Source organism: Hippichthys cyanospilos, chromosome 7, assembly GCF_059441005.1.
Source record: "Hippichthys cyanospilos isolate Australia breed blue-spotted pipefish chromosome 7, RoL_Hcya_1.0, whole genome shotgun sequence".
NCBI lineage: Eukaryota > Metazoa > Chordata > Actinopteri > Syngnathiformes > Syngnathidae > Hippichthys > Hippichthys cyanospilos.
This window is the reverse complement of record NC_142375.1, coordinates 3,232,617-3,260,355: the sequence shown is the minus strand read 5'-3', so window position 1 is coordinate 3,260,355 and position 27,739 is coordinate 3,232,617. Positions and strand designations below refer to the sequence as shown.

The following is a 27,739-nucleotide window of genomic DNA, read 5'->3' as shown; positions in this document are numbered from 1 at the left end:
CTGGGGTGAAAACTTAAAAAAAAAAAAAAAAAAAAACGTTTTCAGACTTATCGTGAATGAAAAATGACTTGTTCGCATAAGTGTGATGGGTGAAACTGAGATCTGGAGTGCAGGACAAAGGCCAGGTGTGGCTCTATGGCAGTACAGTAGTATGGGTGCGCAAGATGTCTTGTAAGTGAAAGTCCGATAGCCGTGTCCTCACATTGCTCTAATTTAAGTTCATAACCGGGAATGTCTTCTCACACAAATACGTCGAACTGAACAGGCTTAGCATTTTCTTACCAAATGCCTGAATCTCTCGGAAACTTATCCTTATCCAGTTTTCAGTAAAAGTTGGTGATATAAAGCTGCTGGTGCTGACCGCAGCTCACAGCGTCACACTGCAGCTCAACTTTCCTCTTTATGTTTGTCGCCATTTAAGAAATTTAGGGGCTCTTACAGTCAATTCTTCATATACTTATTTGCTGTTCCTAATTCAGCCTAGAGATAGCAGCATTTAGCGCACGCAGGTAACAGCGCTGCTGCCCAATGCGGGCCAGACGTTATTGATTTTATGAAAATTTTGAAGATTTTATGTAAATAATGTTCAAGCTTAGGGGCAAAGGGAAGAAGTCAACACTCAGCGGATGGCAGCAAAACCACTTTTACCTCAACGAACTTGGGCCTCAGCAAAAAATCGACAACTGACTTTTTCACTTCTCCGCAAAGAGCCGCAGCAAGATTTGCACCATATCACCACCACTATGTCTGTATCGGATGAAAAAAAAACTACACTAAGAAAGCCAATGTGTTATAGGAAATTGAATTTTGATGACAGAAATGAGGTTGTGAGGAATACATCGCAGACAAGCTCTTTCGTTGCCAAAAGACGTGAAAATATGCGCATCCACAGAGGACAACACGTTTTTTATTTGGATGAAGTAAGGCCTCGGTCGCACATTCAACAGAGCTGATAAGAAAAGGGAAAAAAAAAAACCATACGGCAGTGACATCGTGGCAAACGCGTCACCCCGCACAAGCCCAACAAAATTTCGGCCGTCGTTTTGTATTCTGGGTACGGGGCGGAGCTACCGGGCGGCCACGGGATTTCCCACGCACTCGCTCCTCTTAGACACGCGTACGTAGCGCAGATTTCAACGAAGGTATTAAAATCCATTCAAATCAACCACTTCAGGAAAGCGTTTGTCCCAGGCGATTTTTAAGGCAAGAGAAGAGGCAGCGCCTGGCGGCTGTCAGGCGTAGAAGATGAGCTCGGGTATCTGGCCGCCCTGCACACCGGTGCCGTTGGTGCTGTCAGATGAACACTGGAACTGGAAGGTGACGCCGGCACACTGCACCTCGGTCATGCCCTCCTGGCCGAAGTAACTGAGCTCGTTTCCGTCCAGCACCACGCTGGCTGTGTAAAAGGCGTCGGGCTCGATTTGGACCGGGTGCTCGAACCAGACGGCGAAGGTGGCGCTGGAGCCGTCCGAGAAGTACTTGACGTGGCGCTGGGCGGCCACGGTGCCCTGCCGCTTGAGCTCCATTCTGGCGGCGTACTCGGCCGAGCCGCAGCTGGAGCCATAGAGGCCGAAGCCCGCCACAAAGACGCGGCGGTCCACGGCGAACTGGATGCTGTCGCAGCGGCCGCGGTAGCGCCACTGGTTGCTGCGGTAGGCGCACGACTGGAAGCGGTGGCAGCGCTGCGGCGCCAGGCCTCGGCGGGCGACACCGGCGAACAGCAGCTCAGGCTTCTTGGCCGCCGTGTACCACAGGAAGATGTCGTTGGTCTCCGTCAGCGTCAGCAGGCCCGACTGCGCCGGCCCGTCTGCGAACTCCTCCAGGGCCATGGCTGGGATGCGGATCAGGTAGACGGCCCGGCCCAGCGCCAGCCGCTGGTTGTCGGCGACCGGAGGCAGGCCGCGGCGCCGGCACTCGGCCCGGGCCCAGGCCAGCGCCGCCTCGAAGACCACTGTCTCCTTGGCGTTGAGCGTCTCACGCCGCAGGATGCTCTCCAGCGTGCCGGCGTCAATGTCGCAGAAGCCGTCCGAGCGCAGCGCCAGCTCGGCCTGTGCGTCGATCACCTCCCAGCAGCGCTGCGTCAGCTCGGGTTCCTCGAAAAGGCAGCTCTGCGACAGCAGCACGCAGGCGTTCTTGGCGCTCAGGCTGGTCTCCAGGAAGCTGACGCAGGCCCGCGCCAGGTGCGGCACCATGTACTTCTTGGCCGCGTACAGCGTGGCCAGCACCGTGTCGGCGCACAGCTCAATCTCGTCGCAGTAGATGTACCTGCCGCCGCAAAACATTTGCGTTGAGAGCTCGGCTGGAAAAATCGCGTTTGCCCGAAAGACGCATTGCTGTTTTCAACTTTTGCTTTTTGTCGACGACGGTCGCGACGTCCTGTTTTGACTTTCTGCTGGCGACCGGTGCATAGCCTTGTGAATCCCTGGGCCGCATCACATTTCTTTCCAGCGGCCCTAATTGGATATGAGCTATTTATTTGCGACTTTTTCGTTTGTCGCGCAGCCGCTCGTGTCAGCGAGAAGCAGATGGCTATTTGTCGCTAACCTCAACCGGGTCGTTTTCATTTGAACGTGGAAAGCTAATCCCCTAGAAGAACTCGTCGCGTCCATAGGTGTCAAAGCACGGTCCTCCAAGGCCGGTATGGCGCATGTTTTCCTGCCCCCCTCCGCTCGCTCTCTTTCTAACCTACCTGTTTCAAAGGATTAGGATGATTTTCAAGCACCTGCAGAACTCACTGATGAGCTAATCACTTTAGAAACCTGGAAAACACCGTAGTTTGACACCTGTGGCGTCGATGCTCTAATCGACTGCCATCTTTGCAACAAACGGGGAAAGGGGGAAGCCGCGTATGTCATACAGCAGCCGCAATATTAGTTCCATGTATTCGTAGCAGCCGCCACATTGGTAGTTTTTGTTTTTGCGTGGCAGTGTTCCTGGTTTGAGTGCCTGCTTGCAAGGCGGGAAGGGGGCTCACTTGAGCATGGCCAGGAAGGACGGAGGCTCCACGTCGGGGATGCGGATCTCGTCCCGATCCTCGGCCAGCTCGCCGTAGAACATGGCATGGAAGACGGAGCTGCCCACGGCCAGGACATACTGGACACATCACAGGCAGACCCTCGCTATTTTGCCAGGAGACCCCGGCCGGCTTGGCGGTGGTCTACGGTACCTTGTGGCCCGGAACCCGCTGCGTCCCGCCTGGCGGTCCCACCACGAAGTAGACGTCCGCCATCATGTCATTGTTAAACATCACTGAGTTCCTGCGCAAGAAAAACAACGACTTCAGCGACCAGCATTTAATAAAATGGACGCATGCGCATTAACAGGTCCATCTACGAGTCATCCACAAGTCAAGCTCGCATACCCCATTTTAACAGCGATCTTAGGCCATACTGCAACAGCTGATAGCAATGCAATGTGAATGTCCGATTTATTCGTAAATGATTTGATGAAATTGGGCTGACAGGGTTATGACCACTCCAAATCCATAGATTGTTTGAAAATCATTCATATAAATTTGCATACATTTTTTTGAAGAGATTAACTGACACATAACCCATGCTTCCATTTTCTAGAGCCGCTTATCCTCGCAAGAGTCGCAGGCTTGCTGGTACCAATACCAGCTGGCACAACAATAAATAAACAATAAATAATATAAAACTCTATCCATTTTCTAGAGTCGCTTATCCTCACAAGGGTCGCATACTTGCTGAGGCCTATCCCAGCTGGCTTCAGGGGACAATGTTGTAGGGCACACAAAAACGAACAACCATTTACATACCCAATCACACCTAGTGAAAATTTAGTATGTCCATAATATAAAACTCTCATTTGTAATTCATTCATCTTTATTTCGTAATAGGATTCCACTTAAGCGTTGGCATGTGCGCCAAGGGCTTTTCCAAATCAACTGCAGTGCTTGTTTTTGCCAGCAGAGGTGCCAAAAACAAGCAAAGAAGTTACAGAAGCTTCGCAATTTTCAAAGAAAGTGGCCCCAAATGCCCCACCAAGGCGTCATTTGAGCATCGCTAATATTGTGCATATATGGTCTTTAAGATTGAAGTCTGATGAGCTATTGAAAGCTTCTGTTTGGCGTTCAATTTGACCATTGTTTTCCTGCTTTACGCATGTGTGGATGACTGCATCCTAGTGCAAAAACAAAGGCTCAGATTCATGAATGCAAAGGAGAGATTGATTCAAAGACATGAAGCGGTGTCTCACGAGGTCGTAGTTGTGCAAACCAGAGTTATAGTCAAGATCATTTTTGCACTCGCAAGTTTACAATTTGTGAACTAAGCTTAGAGTGGGACTCATACGAATTGTAAAACACGCATACGTCTTTTCGACAGTCATCTTACTCAATGGACTCCAGGCCTTAAGAATCCCGAATACAAGTTTATAGATTTTCTTTTTTTCAACGTTAGGGTAAAAGGGGCCCGCGACTGTGCGGTAATGCTTCATTAAGATCAACATTTCTATCACGTTTTTGGGGGGGATTCGATGGTCCAAATCACCAGATTTGACCAAATATCCTCGATTCTGGCATTTTCAGCATTGTCGAATTTATTTATTTATTTGAAATAAAAGGGCCCGCCCACCTCTCGCGAATGGTGGGGTACAGGCCCTGCCACGTGCAGCTGGCCTGCCTGGAGCTGGAGCTGGAGCCGGAGCTGCCGCTGTTGTTGTTGCTCAGGTTCTGCTGGTCACGCGAGCACTGGCAGCGTTGTTCCCGCTCCTCGTGGTCCTCGTCCTGCTGCTGCTCCGAGGCGGACGTTAGAAGCTTCTTGCTGGTAAACAACTCGCCGGCCATCCTCTGGCTGTCGTGCTACGTGTCCACCCGCCGCTCACGGCAGCCGCCGCCCTGCACGCATGCAAACAGAGAGAAAACTGCTCACAAACACGTTGCAGGAGTCCCACTTGGTACATCCCAAAAGAAATATATACCTTTGAACGTGCGACATTCCCGTATTATTTGGTGTGTACACTGCAACTGGATATTCATTGTGCTTTTAAAATGTTAAGTTTATGGCCATCCTGAGACTGGCGTATTGCCCGGAGCCAAAAAAATGAATTGGAAATGATCAACTTTATTTATTTTAAGCATGTTTTCCAATGAAAGCAACTTTTTTTTGGCTAATAGGGAACATATGTGCAAAATGAGAAAACAAAGTCAGGTCAACTCAACACAGTCTGTTGGCTAGAAATGGGTGCACTCACTATTTTTAAAAAATACTTCAAACATTCATCATTTTTGCCTGAGGAAATCAATAGTCAGACTTTTTTTTTTTGCAATGCTTTTAACACTTTCAGTACCGTGGATGAGAATTCTCAACTTTTAATATAGTAACAAAAATAATAAATAGGAAAATTCTCGTCAAATACGTTTTTTTATGGACCGTAGCTGACAGCCTTGACTAGTGCTTGCTAATATTAAGCCAATTGAGCAGTGTAGTGATAACTGTGACAATTGGATGGCAGTGTTACCATACATACTACACGTACATTACATACATCTAATTCTGAGTAAGGAATGGAACTCATTGAATAGTGCAAAAAACTGAGCATCATCGATGTGTTTATTTTTATATCATATATATATATATATATATATATATATATATATATATATATATATATATATATATATATATATATATATATACACAGTCGGCCCCCGGCTTACGAGCACCCTGATTTACGAACAATTCGCCTTACGAGCGTGGATCAGGGAGATTTTTGTCCTCCGCTTACGAACAAACCTCTCGCCTTACGAGCAATTCGACATGCCGGCCATTGAGTATGTAGAAATGTTCACGTTTGATTGCGTCAATATAATCAACAGTAGCGACATCATAAATCATCAGTAGATACTTGTGCCAGTAACGTGAACGCTATTGGTCTTACAACGTCACACTGACTGTCTCACTCACGGTGTCTAAATATATTACCATTTAAGTGTAGTGTTTGTACAGCTAAAGGGAAAAACAGCTGACATGAAATTAAATGTGCCGATTGCAGGACAAAGAATTGTCATTGGTTTAAATGTGTGTTTTTTTTTAAATTAATTGTCAATACATTCCAACCGTTTAAAAAAAAAAGTGCGAATAATTATCAGTCAGTCACGGAGATGCGAATATGCTATTGGTCGATTAAGGTCACCCGGTCTCACTCACGGAGATGCTATTGGCCGGCGTCACACGTCAATCACAGAAATGCCGATATGCTATTGGCCGAACGCCTTTATCTAGCTTGATGGGACAGGATGGAAGGAAGGAGAGAAAATTAGTGAAAAACGGAATGTTGTGAAGACTTTGCAAACTTTATCTGTTAGACATAGCTTCTAAAATTACTAGCAGCGGTAAAGAAAGAAATAAGAGGATGATGTTTTAGTATCTGCGTGATTTGCACCCTGACTGAAAGAGTTACTGTAACACTGTAAGACCAATAGCATATCTTTCGCCGTGTTAACCTTATGCGTTGGACTCTGCCCCCCTCTGCTTACACCAAGCTCAAGTCTCGTCGTTACAAAGGTAAAAGCTAAACATCCATTGTATTTATTTTATAATGCAAATGTACAGCAGATTATATCACTCAATTTTAATATATGTATACAGTGTGTCGTTTTTACCTAAGGCTTCGGCGCGCGTTGCACGCATTCACAAATTTACATGGGTTTGGATTGCCTGCTATACGAGCAATTCGAGATACGAGCGTAGCCGCTGAACGGATTAAGTTCGTAACCCGGGGGCCCACTGTATATACTATTTCTGTTCACTTTGCTGCATCAACAAAAATAACTTTTCTCGCATGTCACAGAAACGCCGATTGGTCGATTAAGGTCACAGTCACGGTCTCAGTCACGGAGATGCCGATATGCTATTGGCCGGCGTCACGTCAATCACAGAAATGCCGATATGCTATTGGCTGAACGCCTTCATCTAGCTTGATGGCACAGCTGGTCGGTGTGTTGTGAAGACTTTGCAAACTTTATCTGTTAGACATGGCTTCTAAAATTGCAAGTGTCGGTAAAGGAAGAAGTAAGAGGATGATGACAATAAAAACCAAGCAGGAGATGAATATGGAGGCGCACGCATAGTTAACCTTGCTAGTGAGTATGGCCGGAACCGCTCGGCAATCGCTACAATTCTCAATAACAAGGAAGCTATGATAGCAAGCAAGTCTTCTAAGGGCAAGACTATCCTTGTCAGGGGACGGACCTCGGTCGACAACAAAATGGAGAGGCTTCTTCTATTATGGATTAAAGAGAAGGAAATCGCCGGTAATATGTTCTCGTTTAAGAAAAAAATTAAATAATTTCTGCGGGTTCGTCTCTGCTCCCTATCTCCCTATCTATCTATCTATAAATTTTTATGGCTAAAATTATTCTCCATATTCTATTGTTTTGGTGTCATATTATATCCATTTGGTTATGCTCCTTCTCGTGTTGTAATTTTAAGTTGGAGTTTTTAGCCAATTAGAATTTGGCTAACTTGTGTCGCCACGCTGTATGTAATCCGCCTGCTCCCGGAGGTGATAGGCCCTAGCAGCCAGGGCATTCGCTTTAACAGTTGTTTTGCCGTGTGCAAAGACACATGTAAACAGGCCCATATTTTTAATAGACTGCTGCAATAGCCAATAGAGTCATAAGATCGCCATCAAGAGGCCTCACGTTGAACGTGACGTGAGTGGATGCTCACTGCAGGAAGGCGGTGCAATGCCCAGCAACTAAGCTACGTGGTGTTGGCTTTGGCTGATTGAGTTAAAGGCGTAGCAGAGCTATTAGCTAACCTCTCTCAAATTGGCCATTTTTTTGACTGGGCTACCAGGTGCATGAGCTATACTACCATTTTTCTGGCTCGGCTACCAGGGGCGCTAACCCGGGAAAATAGTTCTGCTGAGGTGTTTGGAGATAAAGACAGGAATTAAAGACAGCAAATAATTCACATCTTTGGGGACCCATACATAAATCAATAACTTTTACGAAGGCACGCAGTTGCTTATGTTATTTCTTACACTTTTAGAAATTGCATGTGCCCCTTCAAACATCGCCTTTTCTGATGGGGAAAAATTCTGGCTACTGTAGAAAAGTTGGCCATAATATGCTGTATACATCATTTGTGTCATTTTGAATTCAACTAAGTTGTAGAATTTTAGCATATTAAATTTAGTAAATAATGAATTAGTTGGTTCTATGTCATTTGAGTGATTGATCATTCGTACAGCTTTTTTTCAGTAAGGTATGGGGGTAATAGTGTACAATAAAATATGAGTCCTTATGAAATCTTGGCTTTATAGAGAATGCCTATTGTAAATATTTTTCTTTAAACATTATCTATATGTGGTTACCAACTTAATTTTGCGACTGTTAAAGATCATTTGTTCTTTAATTCTTCTCCCGCGAAGTTTAGAAGTTGTTCAAAACTCAGAGCAGTACACTGCAAATGTCATAAATATATATTGTAAACAATATAAGACCAATCAGAGAGCCTTGAGGGACCCTATGTGCTATGTTATTTAGTCATTATATATTTGACAGCAACCAGTGTGGGGAAAATTAGCTCAACTTGTGAGGAAGTGTGCAATTTGCAAGATTTATTTTGTAAACGTCAGTAATAGCTGAAGAGTAACAAATATACTTGTTGTCAAATTGAATATGTTGGTGAAAAAAAGGGCATTTATGTTTTGCTTAAACTATTTTTTTGGTTTTGTTTAGTTTCCGCAAACATTTGCAACAGGGAACCTCGGTAAGTTTGCTTTCCAAAACGGGGCACCTGACCTGTTTGAGAACCCATGCTCTAGTCCAGGCATATCCAAAGTCCGGCCCGGGGGCCAAATGCGGCCCGTGGTCAATTTCCATCCGGCCCGCAGCCGCCGTCATAAAATCAATAAAGTCTGGCCCGCATGGAGAATGAATACCTGCGTGTGTTAAATGCTCCCATCTACAGGCTCAATTAGGAATAGCGAATTAGTATATGAGTAATTGACTGTATGAGCCCCTAATTTTATAATGCCGCGTTCAGATGGAGCGCGAGGAGCGTACGGTTTTGTATTGTAGTCAATGGAGTTCAAGTGACGGGCGCGATGACGCGTCGAGCAACTCAATGGACGCGATGGAGCGATGCGCAGCACATAATTACGCATGACGCGAGAAGTTAAAAATTTTTTTTAAACTTTTTTCGCGTGTCGCGTCGCGTCAGCCAATCAGCTTCAGGAAATTCAACGTCTCAAGCAGGGGGCAGGAACGAATCATGGCGGCTACTTTGCAGTCACCGGGAGCGATCCAACATGGCCAGCTGAAGTTTCAATACAAAACGGAGCCAAGCAAGACCCCTCACCTGGCTTGTAGAAAGGCGGAAGGGAGAACTTGGGACAACTGGCATGTGCAGCGTTTGCTTGCTTTTTTTAACAGCTGTTGAACCGTAGTTACTGTGCTAAGCTAACGATTGTGCAGCACTGTATTTAGCACAGTATTTAGCACAGTACTGGCCACTTGATTGCAACATTGAAACTTTTTTTTGTTTTCGGCAGATGAGTATTTCTGTGAAAGCGAGGGACACACAGTGTAAAAAAAGAATAATATGTAAAAAAAGAATAATAAAGGCGCTGTCGGAGAAAATATTGGCTCTGCCATATCCCGGCAATGCTCTCCTTTCCGGATCCACTGTAAAGTGCACAGCAAGCTCACTCGCCTCCCCTCACGTGATACTGTTGCGTGAAAAGTGAACTTCATCTTGACCTCGCGACAAAACGCCTCGCATAGAGCGTAAACGAAGCGCTCCATTTGAACGCAGCATATAATGGCGACAATCAACAAAAGGAGGAAAGTTGAGCTGTAGTGTGACGCAGTGAACTGCGGTCAGCACCAGCAGCTTTATATCGCCAACTTTTACTGAAAGCTGGATAAGGATACGTTTCCGAGAGATTCAAGCATTTGGTAAGAAAATGCTAAGCTTGTTCGAGTCGACGTATTTGTGTGAGAAGACATTCTCGTTATGAACTTAAATAAAGAGCCGTGTGAGGACACAGCTATCGGACTCTCCCTCACAAGACATCTTGCGCAACCACACTACTGCCATAGAGCCACACCTGGCCTTTGTCCTGCCCTCCAGATCTCAGTTTCACCCAACACACTCATGCGGACAAGTCATTTTTCATTTACGATAAGTCTGAAAACGTTTTCACTCCAGAATAATAACCATTTAAAAATCCAATCAACATTTATAGTTACTAATTTCATATTTTAAATGAGCCCTGCACTTGTTGATATGACTATTACTTGTTCATTTCTCTGTTATTGTGTTTACAATTTTTATAAATATTAAACTGCCATGGTGAGATTTTTTTTTGTTTCATATGTAATTTGCACCCAAGAGTACAATTACTTCTGTTAAACTGTTACAAAAAAGTTAAAGTGTTAAAAAAGTGAAGTTAAGTGAATATTCAATTTCAATATTTAATGTCAATTCAATTTTGATATGCATGTTTGAAATTGACCAAAACACATGCTTAAGATAGCTGAAATGAAAATAAAAAAGCAAATGTTAAACACAGAACGGCTCGCTGAAATGTGTTTAAATTAATTGCTGTTATATGTTAAGAACGCCTGCCAAGGTTGCCCCCCCCCCCCCCCCCCACACACACACACACACACACACACACATTTTTAACACACCAAATTTGGCCCACTTTGCAAAAAGTTTGGACACCCCTGCTCTAGTCTAATGGTTGCCTTCATACAAAAATAAAAATAACGACAGCTAATCAATCACTTTACATGCATGGTTCCTGGATTTATTTGGAAGCAAATGTTTTTTTTTTTTCTGGCTTGACATGCTTTTTGGCATGTCATGTTTACTTTCTGTCAATGACTTACCTTAAGTGGTAAGAGGCAGGCGTTCAAATCCACACTTCGGGCGAAGCTAAGCTAACGTTAACCGAGAGCTACCGAGGTACGCGTCCAGAAACAGACACTTAAAACACACACACACGCGCGCGCGCGCGGCGGTCGAGTTGGAAACAAAGCAAACTGGACGGAAAAAAATAATAGGTCTCAAAAGTGGCGTGTTTTTTTTTCGGCGCTACTAGCTTGAAGCTATTTGGCTAGCGTGCGACGGTCGCCGTCACATCGTTAGACTTACTTGAAAGTTTGTCACACGATTTAGCATTCATCACGCGGTTGACGGCGGAAATTTGTCGAAAGAAGAACTTGTCCGAAGACCAGGCACGTTTGTTGTTGACTATACTAGCCAAACGGGCCGAGATGGCGTCTTCCTCGACGGAGCATCAACGGCGGGAGCAAACAGCCCACTACGCGACATCGCCTTCTAGCGGAGACAGACCTGAACGCTTCAATAATATCTGCTGCGTAGTATTTCGAGGGAAAAAAAAGGTGTAAATGGAAAGAGAAAAAAACCCTAGGTATGTTTAATGCTACTAAAAATAAGGTCCGTATCGACACCGTATCGTCCATCCCTAATTCGTGGAAGCATGTCGTCAGCAAACCAGGAATGTGAAAACTTTTGCTCTATTGTGAGAACTCATGACTAATGTGAAATTTATGACGTTAAAACGTTAGCATTCGAAATATGTGATATTCCAACTTGACAATGATTTTTTTTCTGAGGGGGGAGTAAAAGGCGGATTATGTTGCTGAATGTGTTGCATGATGTGAAATCAAATTTCAACACGGGAAAACGTGAATTTAAAAAAATGCAAATTTGCTCTTGTATGTTGCCTTCCCCACATTTATTTTTGGACGAAATTGTTGTCCTGTCACCTCAAGAAAACGTTGTAAAAATATCCATTTTATTCACGCAGGGATGTAAAATTTAAGCGAGGATACATCGAAACCAAATTCACACACATTATTACTCAGAATATTTTTTTAACAATTAGTATACTACTAAATATAAATCTAAAACATCACATTCAACTCTCATTGCATAATGTATCTTAAAAAATACATTTCACATTATCCACACGGCTCAGGAACTGGCGTCTTGTTGTTGATGACGATAAATAAATATTACTTCTGTAGCTTTGGATAATATCCAAGTATTCTCCATTATTTGTGTTACAGTTCCCCCAAAGCGGTTGTTTACATTATTGAACAATAGTCACCATTACCAAATAAATGTGCTTTTTATAAATACAGTCGAACCTCTATATAGTGAACCTCTACAAAGTGAATCTCTCTTCATAGTGAACAAATCTTTACGGTCCCTTGCAAAACAGCTATATTTGACGTGTATGTAAAACCTCCTCATAGTGAAACTCCACATAGTGAATAATCTCTTCATAGTGATGCTATTAGTCAGTCCCTTGACAGCATCTACCTCTATATTGTGAATATCTGAACTTATCGAAAATTGTGAAGTTGTAAAATTGGGCGCACTGTCGGGATTTCCTCCCTGCCTAGCCGCTCTCGCGCGCCGCGACTTTCTCTTGCATTTTCACTTTGTCCGCCGTCCACTGCGCATGCGTTTCTCCGCTGGTCATCCCTCCAAAAATTCTAAGATGTCGGAATCTGCCGTGAAAAGTATGGATGCTAGATCTATAAGTCGGAAGCGAAAGCCTTTGTCGTTGGAGGAGAAGTGCGACATAATTCGGAAGTGTGCGAGTGGAGTGAAGCAGAATGCCATTACAAAGGAGTACGATGCTTCGCCTGCTGCGATATGTGGCATTCTGAAGAAGAGAGAAGAGATAATGCGACTTGTGGAATAATAATAAAGATATTTGTTCAATGTAAAATGTTTTTACATTAGTTTTACCGCATTAGATTTTAGTGTTTAAACAACTTAAGTTGTTTAATGTACATTTATTTACTTATTTATTTTAAAAAAAACGTATATAAAATTATTTACATATTTATTAAAAAATTATTCACATATTTCATCAATGAATTCTGAACATTTTAGGAAAACCTCTATAAAGTGAATCTCTCTTCATAGTGAACTTCTCTCCTCGGACCCTTGAAGTTCCCTATGTAGAGGTTCGACTGTATAAGCCATTTTTGCGTAGCGAAGGGGTAATCCCCCAAAGTCCTTTTGAAACAGCGCAACCGTGACGTCTTGAATGAGGAATCCAACTCCTTGGTGCCAAAGTGATGAAAAACGAAGCGCCTTAAGTCACTGGTGAGAAGGGCCTTGGCCCCACCTGGTGGTTTTCGGCCACTACTACGACTCTCGTCAACCGACTGCAAGCAAGACGGACGCAGGCTAGCCGATAAACTCGCGTGCAAGGGACGGTCACACTCCAGCAGCTGGCGGGAACGGGAAAGGGGCGGGGCTTAGTGGTTGCAGGCAGCCGGCCGGCGTCAGACGAAGACCTTGGCGAGGGCGTCGGCCCCCGCGCTGGCCACGTAGCATCTGGCCGGGTGGAAGGCCACGTCCTGCACCGACTCGTCCCACTTCCTGCGGTGGGCCGTGAACTCCTGCACGCATGTCCTGGCTGCCAGGCTCCATACGCGCACCGAGCAGTCGTGGCCTCCACAAAAGCACAACCCGTCGCATCACATCGCTGCGAATTCAAAACTTTTTCGGGACACTTTTTCAATAGCGCGCTTTTGCAAATTGGGTAACCTTTAAACATGCGAGGCAAATTTTCACTCTGTTTTGCATGTCTTCCACAACATTTGCTCATCGTTGTGAATGATAATTTTGCTCATTTCCATACAGTTGTGGGAATGTGGTGCGTTTTCATAAACCTTTTGGGAATCGTTTTTTGGGGTTATTATCAGTGGCGTCCCTGCATTTGGGGCCAGTGGGGCCTGGCCCTACCAGATGGCGCTAGTGGAGAAGAGCAGGCTCAACGTAATTGTCTTCTCTTTAGATTGTAATAATATATAATATCCTGAATAATATTCATGATTATGACTACCGATTATGTTACCAAGGCAAATCCATTGTAAACATTTTGCATAATCCAAAGGCTTTGCCAAAGCCAAACACAATTTCTCGAACCGCGACTCAAATCATGCTGGCCCGTGAGCATTTGTTTAAGTGACGAGCCACCAAAACCGTAGGGCGCATGTCTTTAACCGTTCTCAGTGGACAGCCAGGGGGCCCAGTCAAAGTGGCCCTAACGCCAAAATCAGCCAATTAAAATATTGGAGCGACATACTTGAGACGCAGGACATGACAAACCTTTTGAGTTTTGGCGGATAGCGGCAGCTAGCTGGCTCGCATTTCATTGTAACCTAATGGACAATTAAAGCAACTTATCAGTATGTATGACTGAATGAATGAATGAATGAATGATGCTTTAATAAGGACTACATTTACCAGTTTGCCACTTGAGCAAAGATTTGAAATGAAACGTTTAGGACCACATCAGCCAGGTGGATTTTAACATCGTTCAAGCGGGAAAGGCCAAATCCCACACCTTCAAACTAATGCTTCAAGAGGAACATGGCTAACTGTGTGATTAGAAAATTGCTGGATGCTACTTTATAGCGCTACAGGTGATGGACAGCACACTTTTCAGTAAGTTCAGCAAATCATTTTCATGTGCTGGATTTGAATGTGCAACCAAACTCTGCTGCACAGTCACTCCAAGTAGCATTCTGGCAACATCTTGTCTCTGCTGCAGTTGATGATGTTGCATGATCTGAAACTTTGTCACTGCTCAAAATTAACACAACACTCCACTGACAGCAACTGAGTCAAAACAAAACAAAACAAAAAAAACTTTGAAACACTAATAAGGATCAAGACATTTACAAGAAAATCAAAGGGCCAGCAGGTATTAAATGCACCAGCGACTGAAAATGAATCCATTCATGGATTATTGAACTCCAACAAATGGGTTTTGGGCAAGTCTGCCCAGATGAAAGATCGACGTGTACTTCTATTCTTTCATTTGGAATCCTTTAAAGCTTTTGTTCATTGGCTTAATTTGTAAAGTTATTAATTAAAAAGGTTCTTGAATTGAAATATCATTTATTGTCTAGGTTTTGCTGTTCACGCCCACTCTGGTGCCCCTTGCAAGTTTTCATGCTAGAGACGCCACTGGTTATTATTATGAATACTATGAACATGTTCCAAAGGCTTTTTGCATTATGCAGTATGATGTTTGAAGTTGCAAAAGAGTAAAACCTTTTTACATTTTTATAATGTACACCAGAGGTGTCCAACTCTAGTCCTGGGGGGCCGGTATCCTGTGTATTTTTAATGTTTCTCTCTCAGACACATGATTAGGATTGTTTTCAAGCTCCTGCAGAGCTTGTTTAGAAGCTATGAATCAGGTGTGTTAGGGAGAGAAAACCTGGAAAACATGCAGGATACCGACCCTCGAGGACTGGAGTTCAACATGTGTGTGTGGCGTCAAAATCCAGTCCTTGAGGGCCGGTATCTTGCATATGTTTTTGATGTGTCTCCCTCAGACAAACCCGATTCAAATGATTATAATCATTTTCAAGCTTCTGCAGCGCTTGCTAATAATTTGAATCAGGTGTGTTGGGGTGACAAAACCAGAAAACATGCAAGATACCGGCCCTTGAGGACTGGAGATTGATACTTATGGGTTTGGCCATAACCTAGCCCTAAGTGTCAATTTCCAGTCCTCGCCCTAACCGTTAGGGCACAGATGTCTAACTCTAGTCCTCGAGGGCTGGTATCTTGCATTATCCTTCCATACATACCTGATTCAAATTCATTTTGAAGGTCCTGCAGAGCTTGCTAATAAGCTCATCATTAGAATCAGGTGTGTTGGGAAGAGAAAACTGGAAAAATGCAGGATACCAGCCATCCAGGACTGGAGTTCAACACCTATGCAGAACATTGTTTAACATTAAAAATGTAACCTTCTCATAATAAAATTTTTATTATTTTATAAATTCCTATCGTAAATCTTAAATGAAAATTGCTATCAATTGCACATTATTTTATTAGATATTGTAAAAAACATTTTTGCAATGGTGGGCAGCCCTTTGTACATTTCTAAGAAATACTTTTTTCAATGCATTTCATGCGTTTTTTTTGTTTGTTTGTTTTTGTATTTGGGTTGTTCTGGTGGTGTTAGATGATGTGAGATTTGTGAGATTACATGAGGATTTTTGCGTGATGCCAGGAAGAGGCAAATCCTCTGCACACTGACAGGCAAAAAGTGTTTGAATGATTATGATGCTTATTATGCAGATAAAATGAGTGCAATGATTAGAAATAGCAGGGAGACCTTTGGAGGACTTACTTCCCGACATGAGGTAAAGTCCGTTTGGATCCACGGCCAGGCTGGTGACGGCGTCCAAGTGCGCCACCGTGGAGTGCGCCAGCTTACCTGCATGCATGCGCCCACAAAATGCAAAAGCACAAGCACAAGGTGAGCCGGGGGGGGGGGGGCTATTTCCACGTATTCATTGTGAAATAAATTTGCTGCGACTTCTTTTTTGTTCACTAGTTTGGAGATGGTTAGGGCAGTATGACCAGGGAACAGGCTTTGCGTTTGTATTGTCGAATGTAATTGCACCTCCAAGGCAGCAGGTGGTGAAGTGGCACTCTCAATATCAGAATGCGAAAGTTCAAAACTTGCAGTCAACTTTTATTTTCTCATTTTTTTCTGATTCAGAAAAAAAATTAGCACATTGTTTTGTGTCTTTTCTTAGGTTGAAATGTTGAGGAAATTTGTCCAAAGACCAATTTAAATTTATTATTTATTGATTTTACTTTTTAATGGTTCAGTTGGTCAAAAATGCTTCTAGGTTAGGACATGTAAGAATAAGTAAAAAATAATTGCAAACTACAGGTTAGGGTGTCTACATACAGTGACACGTTGCTGGTTGGTGAGCCCCATTATCATGTGTGTGTGTTTGCTCTGTGCCTAGGCAGTGTTCAATTGTGCCACGAGGGGGCGGGGTCACCAGCCTTGCGCACCTGTTCCCCATTACCCATCGGGGTCTTTTTAAGGCTGGTCGTTACAGGAGAGCGACGCTGGGTTATTCCTTCGCCCAGTAAGCTCCTGTGCCTCGCGTCCCTCTCGCTTGTGATCTTTTGGTTGGTACTTTTCTCTAGTTGTATTTTTTGCTCGCTTAATGTTTTTTGTTGTTACTTTGTTCCTAGTCGTTCTCCTGTAGCCTCCGCCCCCTCGTTGCCTTACTACTCAGTTGGACTGATCCCTCCTAGACGTTCTCGTCTCTCCCTTATTTCGTACTTTGTGACTTTTGTTTGTACTTTCCCGTTCCCTTTTTGGACACCCTTATTTTCCACGCCAGACGTGCGCTTTCTGTTGTAATAAACTCTTTGAACCCAACCCCTCGGTTGTCGGTCGCATCCTGTTCGGGCTCGTGGTCCCCCGTGACACCCATGTGGTGGGCCCAAATGACCCGTATATAAGATAACCATCATAATAATAATCTAAGCATCAGAATCATTGAACATTTTTTGCTAGAATGCTTTTTTGTTTATTGCATCATTTTTTATATAAAGGCAAAAACCGGGTCAAAAAATTTTGGGACAAATGCACTTGACCTGACGTCGCCGAATAAAACCAAATAGTTGGATTTGGATTATAGACATTAAGAAAGCGGAGGCATGCCACACCACATTACGTCACACCACGTACCCGTGTTGTTGTCAAAGAATCGGATGTGGCGATCCTCGTGCGCCGTGATGCTGACGGCCTGCGTGGGGTGACTCAGCACTTTGTTGATTTGACCAGGGACGCCTCAACAAGGAAAAAACACACACCGAGTGGTCAGTGGATGAAACGGGGATGCCTTTGCGCGGGCCGCCGGGCTTACCGGACGCTCCCGACGACTCCATCTTGACGACCGGCTGCTGCGTCTCCATGTCAAAGACGGCGAGGCGGCCGCCAGTGAATGACGCCACGACATGAGCCGGCCCGCCGCTCGACACGTCCACCGAGGTGGGAACGCCCAGTTCTATCAAAGCACAGTTGGCGCCGGCGCAGTGTCACATGTTCTTTTGGGTTTTATTTGTTTGATTTCTTGACTTCAATAGCTACCAATGAACCGTAAAGAGGGCACGGTACGATTGATTGGCAGCTTGGAGAGTTGAGTCAAGGAGCTGCCTCTTCCTCATCAATTGCATCCAATCAACTGTTTGTCTGCAAAAATCTTTTCGCCGTGATTAACGTAAACCTAGTATTGGATATTTTGTGTCAAAATAGGAGATGGTTTTCATTTTCCAAATATTTCAAAAAAGAAAAAGTGAGAGAGCTGCCATGTTTTTGTGACAATAATCACACGGCCAGAACAGAATATGTGGCATGACATGATTGATGGCAAATGAGGCAGCCAGAGGAGGCCTGAAAATGTTGATTGCCGTGGCAAATGTGGCAACATTACCTCCTCGGCGGTTGAAAATGGCGAGCGCCGGCGAAGCCTCGGTGGCGTTCCACAGACGTAGCGTCCCGTCGGCCGAGCAGGAGAGGAGCCGCTGGTGGGTGGAGCTATAAGCCAGGCCCCACACGGCGTCCGTGTGTCCGCGCAGCACCCCGCGCTGGACCGACAGCCCTGCGCGGGCACACCACAAAAGGAACAGCTTGACTTGAGGCCTGCCGCACACTCACCTTTAGCTCCTTCTAACTTCCTTTTGGAACTCCTTCTAGTTCTGCGCACTCATCTGTAGCTTCAGTTTATTACTAGGTTTATTCATCGCTTCCCTTCAGTTACCTAATCTGTGCTCTCTGTTCATTAGATGAAGCTCTTTTAATAGATAAACTGAGAGAACAGATGACTGTAATTTCCCAAATATAGGACGCACCTGTGTTTAAGATGCACCCCTAATTTTAGGGTCGAATTCTGGTATTTTCTATGTTACACGTCAACACTTTGGCAACAATGTAAAAACAATAGCAAAACAGAATAAATGTCATCTTCATATTTTCCTGTGTTCATATCCATAAGTTATGTATTTCTTGCAGGTTAAGTGTGTGTCAGATTTCCCACATCATGTGCAGTCAGTGAATGCTGCGCCCACGTAACATTGAATGCACTCCAAACACTTGTTTTTCCTCGCGACGCGCTCAAGTTCTTTTTGCCATAAATACCTGAAGTTACGCACCATATGTGTTCCATCAAGTTCATGATTGCGTGTTTTTTGCAAAAGACAACGATGAACGAGTCAAATGGAATACATGTCCGTGTTCTCGAACCGGTGCACTCATAATTGAATCAGCTGGAGACATAGTAACCTTGACATGATCTGTGGGTGAAAGTCTGGGGGGTTAACTGCCGGCATTTAACTTGTTCACATATTTGTGCGAGGGGTGTGGGGGGGTGAGCTTGTTATGCACTTTTCAGTGGATCTGGAAAGAAGAGCCCCGCGGAAAACATTTTTTGACTTTTTTGGCATATAGCAGAGCCAATGTTTTCTCCTACAGCACCTTTACTCACAATTTATATACTATTTTTATGTTTTACCTGGGGTTTTACATGCATTAATGAATCAACATAGGTTTGGATCGCCCGCCATACGGTGAATTTGTGCTACAGTCCCAACAGCGGAACGGATTAATCTCATAAACAGACCCACTGTACTGTTCCGTCAATGCTGCACTATCGCTATCTTGGCACAGTAACTACTGTTAAAAAAGAAAGTAAATGCTGCATGTGCCAGTTATCCCAAGTTCCCTCTCTGTCATTCTCCAAGCCAGGTGAGGGCTCTTGTCTCAGTTTTTGTATTGAAAGCCGAGCTGGCCGTGGTGGATAGATCCGGGTGACCGCAAACAGGCCGCCATGATTCAGTCCTGCCCCCTGCTTGAGACGTTGAACTTCCCGAAGCTGATTGGCTGACGCGGCGCGACACGCGAAAAAAGTTCCATTTTTTTAACTTCTCGCGTCACGCGTAATTATGCGCCGCGCGTCGCTCCATCGCGTCATCGCGCCGCTCGACACGTCATCGCGCCCGGCGCTCGAACTCCATTGACTACAATACAAAACTGTACGCTCTTCGCGCTCCATCTGAACGCAGCATTAGAAAATTAGGGGCTCATACAGTCAATTACTCAGGTAAAAAAATTCACATTTTCAAAGTAAGATCTAACTGCGTTCGCTTATGGTGTGAAGACAGAATTATGCTTTAAGTGAGATTAAAAGCACAAAATTTTCAAAGTAAGATCTAACTGAACATGAAAAAAATAAAGCGCTTGAAGAATTCTCAACACCAAATAAATCAACCTAATGGCCCTGCATGTAAACAACGATGGACTCAAACGTTGGGTCAGTCTGTTAGTTCTTTTCTTGACAGCAAGAAGATAACAACCTTGGTTAACACGAACACCGCTAAAAGCTAAATGACAATCGCAAACAGGAAATACAGTTCCAGATTAAAAGCAGCTATTTCAAAATTAAATAACACAAGTCAGTAAACAATCCCGACTGGAGCGCTTGAATAATTCTTAACACAGAATAAATCTCATCTTAATGTCCCTGTTTGTGAACAGATGGATTTAGACGTCGGTTCCCTCTGCTTGTTTTTTGCAATGAAAATAATGTGGTACAACCTTGAGTAACAAAAACCTTAACCCCTGGTCTCGTGGAATGTCTTTGTTTAATATAGTTATGAAACCCAAAGTCCAATATTTAAGAGTGAATTCTATTAAAACAGCTGACTCTGCAGAATCAACCGAGCCGTGATGTTTTGTCGATTATGCCAAGGAGACCCTTTTCTCGGATTCACGCCACAACAGATCTTATCGGTTTTAGTAATACAGTTTTCCTGTGTGCAAACGAGGATGGACAATCTCGAAGGAGATGGAGAGTACCGTAGGAGTCGTAGGGGTCAGTGTCGCAGGCGGGCACATTCCAGCTGCGGACGGTGGCGTCTGCGCCCCCGCTGAAGCAGCGCTCGCCCCCTGCGCTCATTGCCACGCACAGAACGGCGCCACTGCCGGCCACACACAGACAACGGGCGACACCGTCATCAAAAGCGTCACGGCGCTCGGCGGACCGGCGGACGGGACTTGCCTGTGAGCTCGGAAGGTGTAGATGGGCTCCACGTCCAGCGAGGCGCACCTAAAGAGGCAGAGCGCAGCAGGGCTGAGCGTCCGTGTCGCATCTCAGATTGCAGCAAACGACAAGTTGCGCTGGCCCGCGAAAGGTCATTACGAAACGCCATCCCTGTTTCCCATTCAGCTTCCTTGCGCTCATGCCCAATTGCATGGATAGCCGTGGCCGAACGTTTGTGCTAATAACGCCTCACCCAATTAAAGCAACACTTACTTAACTTGAACAACATTCACTTTTCCTTAACTATGGCGCCTTTGTAGACATTATGTGAATTTGAAATGTTGCAAACAGACAGTATTGTCTCTTCAACACTCTTAGACAAACACACACACAACATCATTTGTTGTCGCATGTGCGGGGATTTTTTTCCAGACTTGAGCCACACCCTCTGTTTGGGGCATGACCGAAGACTTTTTTTTTTCCCTATGTAACCTTATCTCTGCTAAGATCTCGGAGCGCTTAGCGTAGCGCATCCCAATGGGCCTTGGTGTCTGTCTCCCTCTGTCAGTCAATTGTACTGTATGTTTCTTGGACGGCAGACGAATTGATCACCTCGCGCTCGGTCCAACTCAATCATGGCCCCAGTCCTGTTAGGAATCTGTGTTTGGGACGGTGCCCGTCTGAGAATGGGTCCACATTGGAAAACCTAAGTTGCGCAAGTTGCTGGGGCGGCATCTTACTTTTTGGCGGGTGTGGTCCTGTCCAGGTTCCACAGTTTGAGGGTGCCGTCGTCGGAGGCAGTAACGAGGACGGGCTCGGCCGGGTGGAAGGCCAGCCCGCGCAGGACATCAAAATGGCCGCGGAGTGTGAACTTGGCACTCCACGTCTTCCTCAGCACATCCTGACTGCTGCTAATCTGCGCCCCAAAGGCCATGGCTGTTAGCGCTCAGGCATCTTGGCAATGCTGCGCAACCTAGACACTTCTTAGTGGCCCTTAATATTGTGATTGCCATGCAAGGGGAACTTTTGGAACAACATTTCTGTTTTGACACCGGCCGTATCAAAACTGTTGACACGGCCACATTCGGGTGCTGTCGCCTCACCTGGTAGCCTGCGCCGTCATCCTCATCGGCCACTTTAGGTCCAGGGAGTTCTCCCTGTCCTGTTGCCTCGTCCACACCATCCAGGAGGAATGAATCACCCGTAGACGGCAGAAATGCGACGCAGTCTATGGGAACAGACATACACAATCTTGACTGGCTACTCCCCCGGAGCTTTTAAACATCAATGAACCCGCATCAGCCATTAAAACGTGTCATTATACGTGATGCTGTCAAAACTTAAAGAAAAATAATCCAAATTTGAAAAAAATATCCACAAAATTGTATTAAGTACAAATTGCAAACCGAAGTTTAATATAAGAACATCATTTTATTTCTTTACAATTAATTGAATATGAACGAAATAAAATAACACAACATATTGAAAATGAAATAATAAAGAAACAAAAGACTTTGACTCACCAAAACAAATGGCGGTCACAATCAATCAGTCTTTTCAATATCTCCCGATTTTTCTTGATATCTTCATGCTCTCTTTCTCTTCGCACTGAGATGTACAGTGTATTCACTCAGCTGTTCCGAAAACGTTTTTAAAAGCACCGTAGCACATTGAGGACCTCTCTTTACCGGCAGAACTATTTGCCATGGTTAGCGCCCCTGGTAGCCCAGCAAGGTCCAGCTCACAATGCTTTTCACCCACCCATAAAAATGGCCAAGTAGGAATAGGTTAGGTAATAGCTACGCTACGCCTTTGACGCAATCAGCCAAAGCAAACACCGCATAGCTTGCTGGTTGAACATTGCACCGCAGTTGCAGTTGAAAAGAAGTAATTGTACTCTTAGGTGCAGATTACATTTGAAAGATAAAAAAATATCTCACCACGGCAGCTTAATATTTATGGAATTTTTAAACACAATAACAGAGAAATGAACAATCGTCATATCAACAAGTTCTGGGCTCATTTAAAATATGAAATTAGTAACTATAAATGTTGATTGGATTTTTAAATGGTTATTATTCTGGAGTGAAAACGTTTTCAGACTTATCGTAAATGAAAAATGACTTGTCCGCATGAGTGTGTTGGGTGAAACTGAGATCTGGAGGGCAGGACAAAGGCCAGGTGTGGCTCTATGGCAGTAGTATGGACGCGCAAGATATCTTGTAAATGAGAGTCCGCTAGCCGTGTCCTCACACGGCTCTTATTTAAGCTCATAACCGAGAATGTCTTCTCACACAAATACGTCGACTCGAACAAGCTTAGCATTTTCTTACCAAATGCTCGAATCTCTCGGAAACTTGTCTTTATCCAGCTGTCAGTAAAAGTTGGCGATATAAAGCTGCTGGTGCTGACCGCAGCTCACTGCGTCACACTGCAGCTCAACTTTCCTCCTTTTGTTGATTGTCGCCATTTTAGAAAATTAGGGGCTCATACAGTCAATTACTCATATACTAATTTGCTGTTCCTAATTGAGCCTATAGATAGCAGCATTTAGCACACGCAGGTAACAGCGCTGCTGCCCTAGGTATTTATTCTCCATGTGGGCCAGACGTTATTGATTTTATGACGGAGGCTGCGGGCCGGATGGAAATTGACCACGGGCCGCATTTGGCCCCCGGGCTGGACTTTGGACATGTCTGCTTTAGCCCCTCCGGGAGCAGACAGATTACATACAGCCAGGTGACACGAGTTAGCTGAATTCTAATTGGCTAAAAACACCAACTTAAAACTACAACACGAGAAGGAGAATAACCAAATGGATATAATATGACACGAAAAGAACAGAATATGGAGAATAATTTTAGAAAAGAAAAACATATATTCAGGATATTTAATAAAAATGAATTCAAAATGAAATTGACTTTCATTATAGTTATTATAATTACTATGGTTTATCATAGTTATGATAATGATGTCAGGTTATGTTAGGCCATCAGAGAAAGCCATGCAGGCCCTGACGCCCCACCACTGTATATCTTACATTTTTAAGGGCTACAAACATACACAGATATCACAACCCTAACAATACAAGATGGAAAGAGCGGAAGTAAACAAAGCCAGTTAAGCTCCTTGGCGTGACAGTCAGGTCATGAACAAACAATTCCAAACACAACCTCTACCCACCGTCCAGTTCCTGCTGGCAGAGGCCGCCAGCGAGGGCGGGGCAGGCCGGGGGCGACGGGGGCGGTTGCGCGTCGGGAAACTCCTCGCCGTCTCGCAAGGTGGCCAGCATGTCCTGTAGCTTGGAGCGGTTGGGGCCTGGAGACAAAAGAGCATGGCTGCATTGGGTTGTGTCACTCTCGAGAGCAGAAGAAGAAGAACTTACGCTTAACACCTTTCTTGCCGCGCCGCTCCTTGCGGTACTCCTCCTTCAGCTGCGCGATCACACCTGCGTCCACGTCCCAAGCTGCCGCTGCCGCCTCTGCATCTGCAACAACACCTTCGCTCAGTTAGCTAAGTGTCCCTATGCGCAAAATGGACAGCTCTGTTTAAAAACGACAGAAACAATGCGATCAACACATTAGCATAGATAGCTTAGCGCAGTGCAAAGTTGACCTAAAGTTGACCTGAAATTGTAGTAAATACAATCAAGACCATCTCTTCGTTAGCTTGGCATCTCTTGGTCCAAAATGGGTGGCTAGCTCTTTAATAACACAATCTTAGCATAGGTAGCTTAGCATCCCTCTATACAAAATTGACATGTTTTAAAATTTTGATGGTGGACAGCACAAACCAAGACCTTAGCATCGTTAGCTTAGTAAATCTTGCTGCAAAATGGGCACTTTTTAAAAATATGATAAATAATACATACCAACACCTTAGCATAGTTAACCTACCATTCCTTTGTGCAAAATAGACACGTTTTAAAATAATGATGGACAATACAAACTAAGACCTTACCATTGCCAGTTTAGCATCTCTTGGCGCAAATTGGGCACTTCTTAAAAAAATGATGAATAATACAAACCAACACCTTAGCATAGTTAGCGTAGCATTCCTCCTAACATATACAGGGTCAGGCAAATGATCTGACACTTTTGTAGGTTCAATAAAAGACAAATAAAGTATAAAAAAAAAAGGATATAATGCCATTCTGTTTCATTAGGTTTTGAAAATTAAATCAGTTAAATGGGATCCATTATTGTCGACACACTGGGCGTTCACGAAAGTTGATTTTCGTTTCAATGCAGATCCAGTCGCTCTGAAGCTTGTAAGCAATAACAAGACCGTGTTATGAGCTGGTACAGGATCATGTCTCCCAAGTTTGAAGTGCGAACGGAACGCTCGTTGTGTTGCAGTTACAAATTTGTTTGTTTTCATAAACGTTTCCACAGTGAAAGCGTGATGTTCACCAGTCCAATTCATGGCATCAACTGAAAAAGAAACAAAAAATAAATACTATACAAAAACAAAACAAAAAGGCATTAAATGAAAAAAAATGGCATTATATGCACTTTTTGAAAATAAAAACACTTTTTTGTTTCTTTATTTGTCTTTTGTTAAACCTACAAATGTGTCAGATCATTTTGACTGAACTTTTACAACAAAACTAGCAACATGTTAACATGGTTAGCTTAGCTTCCCAGGCAAAACGGACACCTCTCTTTAATAACAATCAAATACAACAAACATTTTAGCATAGGTAGCTCGGCACACAAAATGGACACCTATCTCTTTATTAAAAAATTACGCTAGCATAGGTAACTTAACATCTCGCCGCGCCAGGCAAATGGCACTCTTCAATAATAGAATCAGCGTTGGCGCGCACAAGATGGACATCACATATCAATAAGACACTCAGCACAGTAGCATAGCTAGCTTAGCATCTGTGCATCCAAGATCGATGCCTTAACATTTCCAAGAGCTCATCTCCACAATCTCCAATATCCCATAATGTTAGGAATGGGTGAGAGTATTCTGAATGGGCTCCAAAAATCACATATCAAAATTTTAGGAACCGATCAGATTCTATTCTATCTGAGCTATCAGAATATTAGTAACCCATCAAAATATTAGGAGATACGTTAGTATGAAAAAGTGCAAATATGAGGAAGCAGTGGCATTATTGGGAAGTAGTTAGCAATATAATGAATGTACAGTCATCTGGAACAGGCCAGATGACGCGGTGCGGTTCCGACATTATGAACAAGTCATCGAAAACCCTCCCAAAATGGTTACCGAGAGACGAGATGTGAAATGCCGAGAGATGTGCTTCTCACCCCATTGGCCGACGTCCTGGCCGAACAGGAAATCGAAACCCTTGAGGGCCTCCTCCGCATCCGGGCGCTCGCTGAGCTCGGCGGACGGCGGCGGCGACTTCCTCCTCACCATCTTGAGGGGGAGTTTCACAATAAGAGCAAGAATTGTCATAAAAGTGTGCGTCTTGCTTTTACCTGGAAGACGCTTGAGTCGCCGCCGTCCTCGGCCCTCTCAGTCAATTTGAAGGCCTCAAAGATGGAGGCCGAGTGGGAGGATTCAACTCTGTGGGGAGAATGGGAGGCTACATTTGGACCTTCTCTAGGCCAAATCTAATTTTGATTATTCTTCTTATTATTTTGATTTTGTTATTATTAGTTACTAATATTTAATACATCCATGGCCTTTGATTCAAAACGTCCGTATTTTAAACATATTTAAAATGTCCGAACGCATCTGAATGTGCCATACGTCCCGTCCTCAGCCAGCAGTGAGTGGAGATTTGGATGCGTCAAGCCAATGGGAACACAAGCAGCGCCCTGAGGAAAGTTCTCAAAATAAAAGCCCAATATGGCTATGGCATTCACGTCCATGTGTTATTTGCTGCAGCTTGTTGGCGCAGCGCTCGACAGAAAGGCCTGACCCATATCGATTGTTCGGTATGTCTCAAAAATGACATCTAATGAAAAATAAACAAAAATTAAGTGTGGGTGCATCAAAATAAAAGTTTGTTAAAAATAGAATAGCTTTACAAACTCAAATGATACATAAAACAGGAAAAAGTTTATTATTTTGGGCTGCGGCCCATGTGGCCCAGTAACAGTTGATCCACGGGCCAGTACCGGGCCGCGGACTGGTGGTTAGGGACCTCTGTCCTAACCTATCAATGTTTGCAACAACATGGCATGGGGACAAAAAAGAAGACGCTTGAAAATGGTGGAGACTCGCGGCTTGGGATCGGTCGTCGTACCTGGCCACACTACCTCCGGCGTCGTCCTCCGGGACGGAGGCGAAGAGGCGCTCGGGCGTGTCCTCTGTCTCGTCGTCGAGGCCCAGCAGGACGCGCACGTGCCCGGACTTGACGTCCGAGAAGGTGTCCGCATAGCCCACTTCCTGGAGGTACCTGTGGGAATGGGCATGTCAGGTGCGATCTTTGCTTCATCGTTGTCATCACTGGACAACTTTATTGGCCGACGTGTAAAGATTCCTAAAGTTCTGCTACTATATTTTTCTCACTTACTCATCCAAACCATAAATGCACGCAAGGAGATGTACTTGTGCCGCTTGTCCACTAGAGGGCGCTCTGACACCCTTCAGACCAATAGGAAAAAGTTTTCATTTGTCGTCATCAAATATGACAGTAGTCAGTCCCAATGCGTCAAATGTTCGGCCGCTATTTCCTCTTTGTTGCTGGAAAGCAAAAAGGGTCATACAAACAAGCTGTTTGAAAAGAATTGCTGATTGAAATTTTGTTTGGCAAAATGACGGACCGGGGTCTAAAGAAAACTTTCTGGTCATTGGTGTCAAACTTTTGGACCGTGAGCCTGAACGGGTTTAATTTGGCCCGCAAGATAATTTTGT

At 44.4% G+C, this 27,739-nt stretch overlaps 2 protein-coding genes across 9 annotated transcripts in view; both read right to left on the bottom strand.

Moving 5' to 3' along the window:
* Positions 1 to 867: 867 nt before the first annotated feature.
* Positions 868 to 11,298, bottom strand: LOC148420672 (BTB/POZ domain-containing protein 3-like). Of its 3 annotated transcripts, none has more exons than XM_088420142.1 (5): positions 11,136 to 11,298; positions 4,596 to 4,858; positions 3,167 to 3,257; positions 2,975 to 3,093; positions 868 to 2,265 (listed from the first exon to the last, which is right to left on the bottom strand). In XM_088420142.1, the coding sequence occupies exons 2-5, from the start codon at positions 4,805 to 4,807 to the stop codon at positions 1,233 to 1,235; spliced, it is 1,455 nt and encodes a 484-aa protein (XP_088276268.1). In that variant the 5' UTR covers positions 4,808 to 4,858; positions 11,136 to 11,298; the 3' UTR covers positions 868 to 1,232. The 3 variants fall into 3 exon arrangements, with proteins under 3 accessions (XP_088276268.1, XP_088276270.1, XP_088276269.1); XM_088420144.1 differs by having other exon boundaries at positions 4,644 to 4,858; XM_088420143.1 differs by having other exon boundaries at positions 10,871 to 11,295.
* Positions 11,299 to 11,781: 483 nt separating this feature from the next.
* LOC148420671 (striatin-like) overlaps positions 11,782 to 27,739 on the bottom strand; it is a 30,612-nt gene continuing 14,654 nt past the window's right edge. For 4 of the 6 annotated variants that reach the window (XM_088418995.1, XM_088419000.1, XM_088418997.1 and 1 more), the window contains 14 exons: positions 27,129 to 27,281; positions 26,356 to 26,443; positions 26,182 to 26,293; positions 24,288 to 24,389; positions 24,086 to 24,220; positions 22,006 to 22,130; positions 21,643 to 21,818; positions 20,921 to 20,968; positions 20,719 to 20,840; positions 18,299 to 18,466; positions 17,732 to 17,872; positions 17,554 to 17,655; positions 16,186 to 16,272; positions 11,782 to 13,482 (listed from right to left, as the gene is read on the bottom strand). In XM_088418995.1, the coding sequence (XP_088275121.1) occupies positions 13,313 to 13,482; positions 16,186 to 16,272; positions 17,554 to 17,655; positions 17,732 to 17,872; positions 18,299 to 18,466; positions 20,719 to 20,840; positions 20,921 to 20,968; positions 21,643 to 21,818; positions 22,006 to 22,130; positions 24,086 to 24,220; positions 24,288 to 24,389; positions 26,182 to 26,293; positions 26,356 to 26,443; positions 27,129 to 27,281 (1,729 nt within the window). In that variant the 3' untranslated portion in view covers positions 11,782 to 13,312. Of the gene's footprint in view, positions 13,483 to 15,637; positions 15,765 to 16,185; positions 16,273 to 17,553; positions 17,656 to 17,731; positions 17,873 to 18,298; positions 18,467 to 20,718; positions 20,841 to 20,920; positions 20,969 to 21,642; positions 21,819 to 22,005; positions 22,131 to 24,085; positions 24,221 to 24,287; positions 24,390 to 26,181; positions 26,294 to 26,355; positions 26,444 to 27,128; positions 27,282 to 27,739 lie in introns of all 6 variants that reach the window. The other 2 variants (XM_088418999.1, XM_088418996.1) reach the window with 2 other exon arrangements.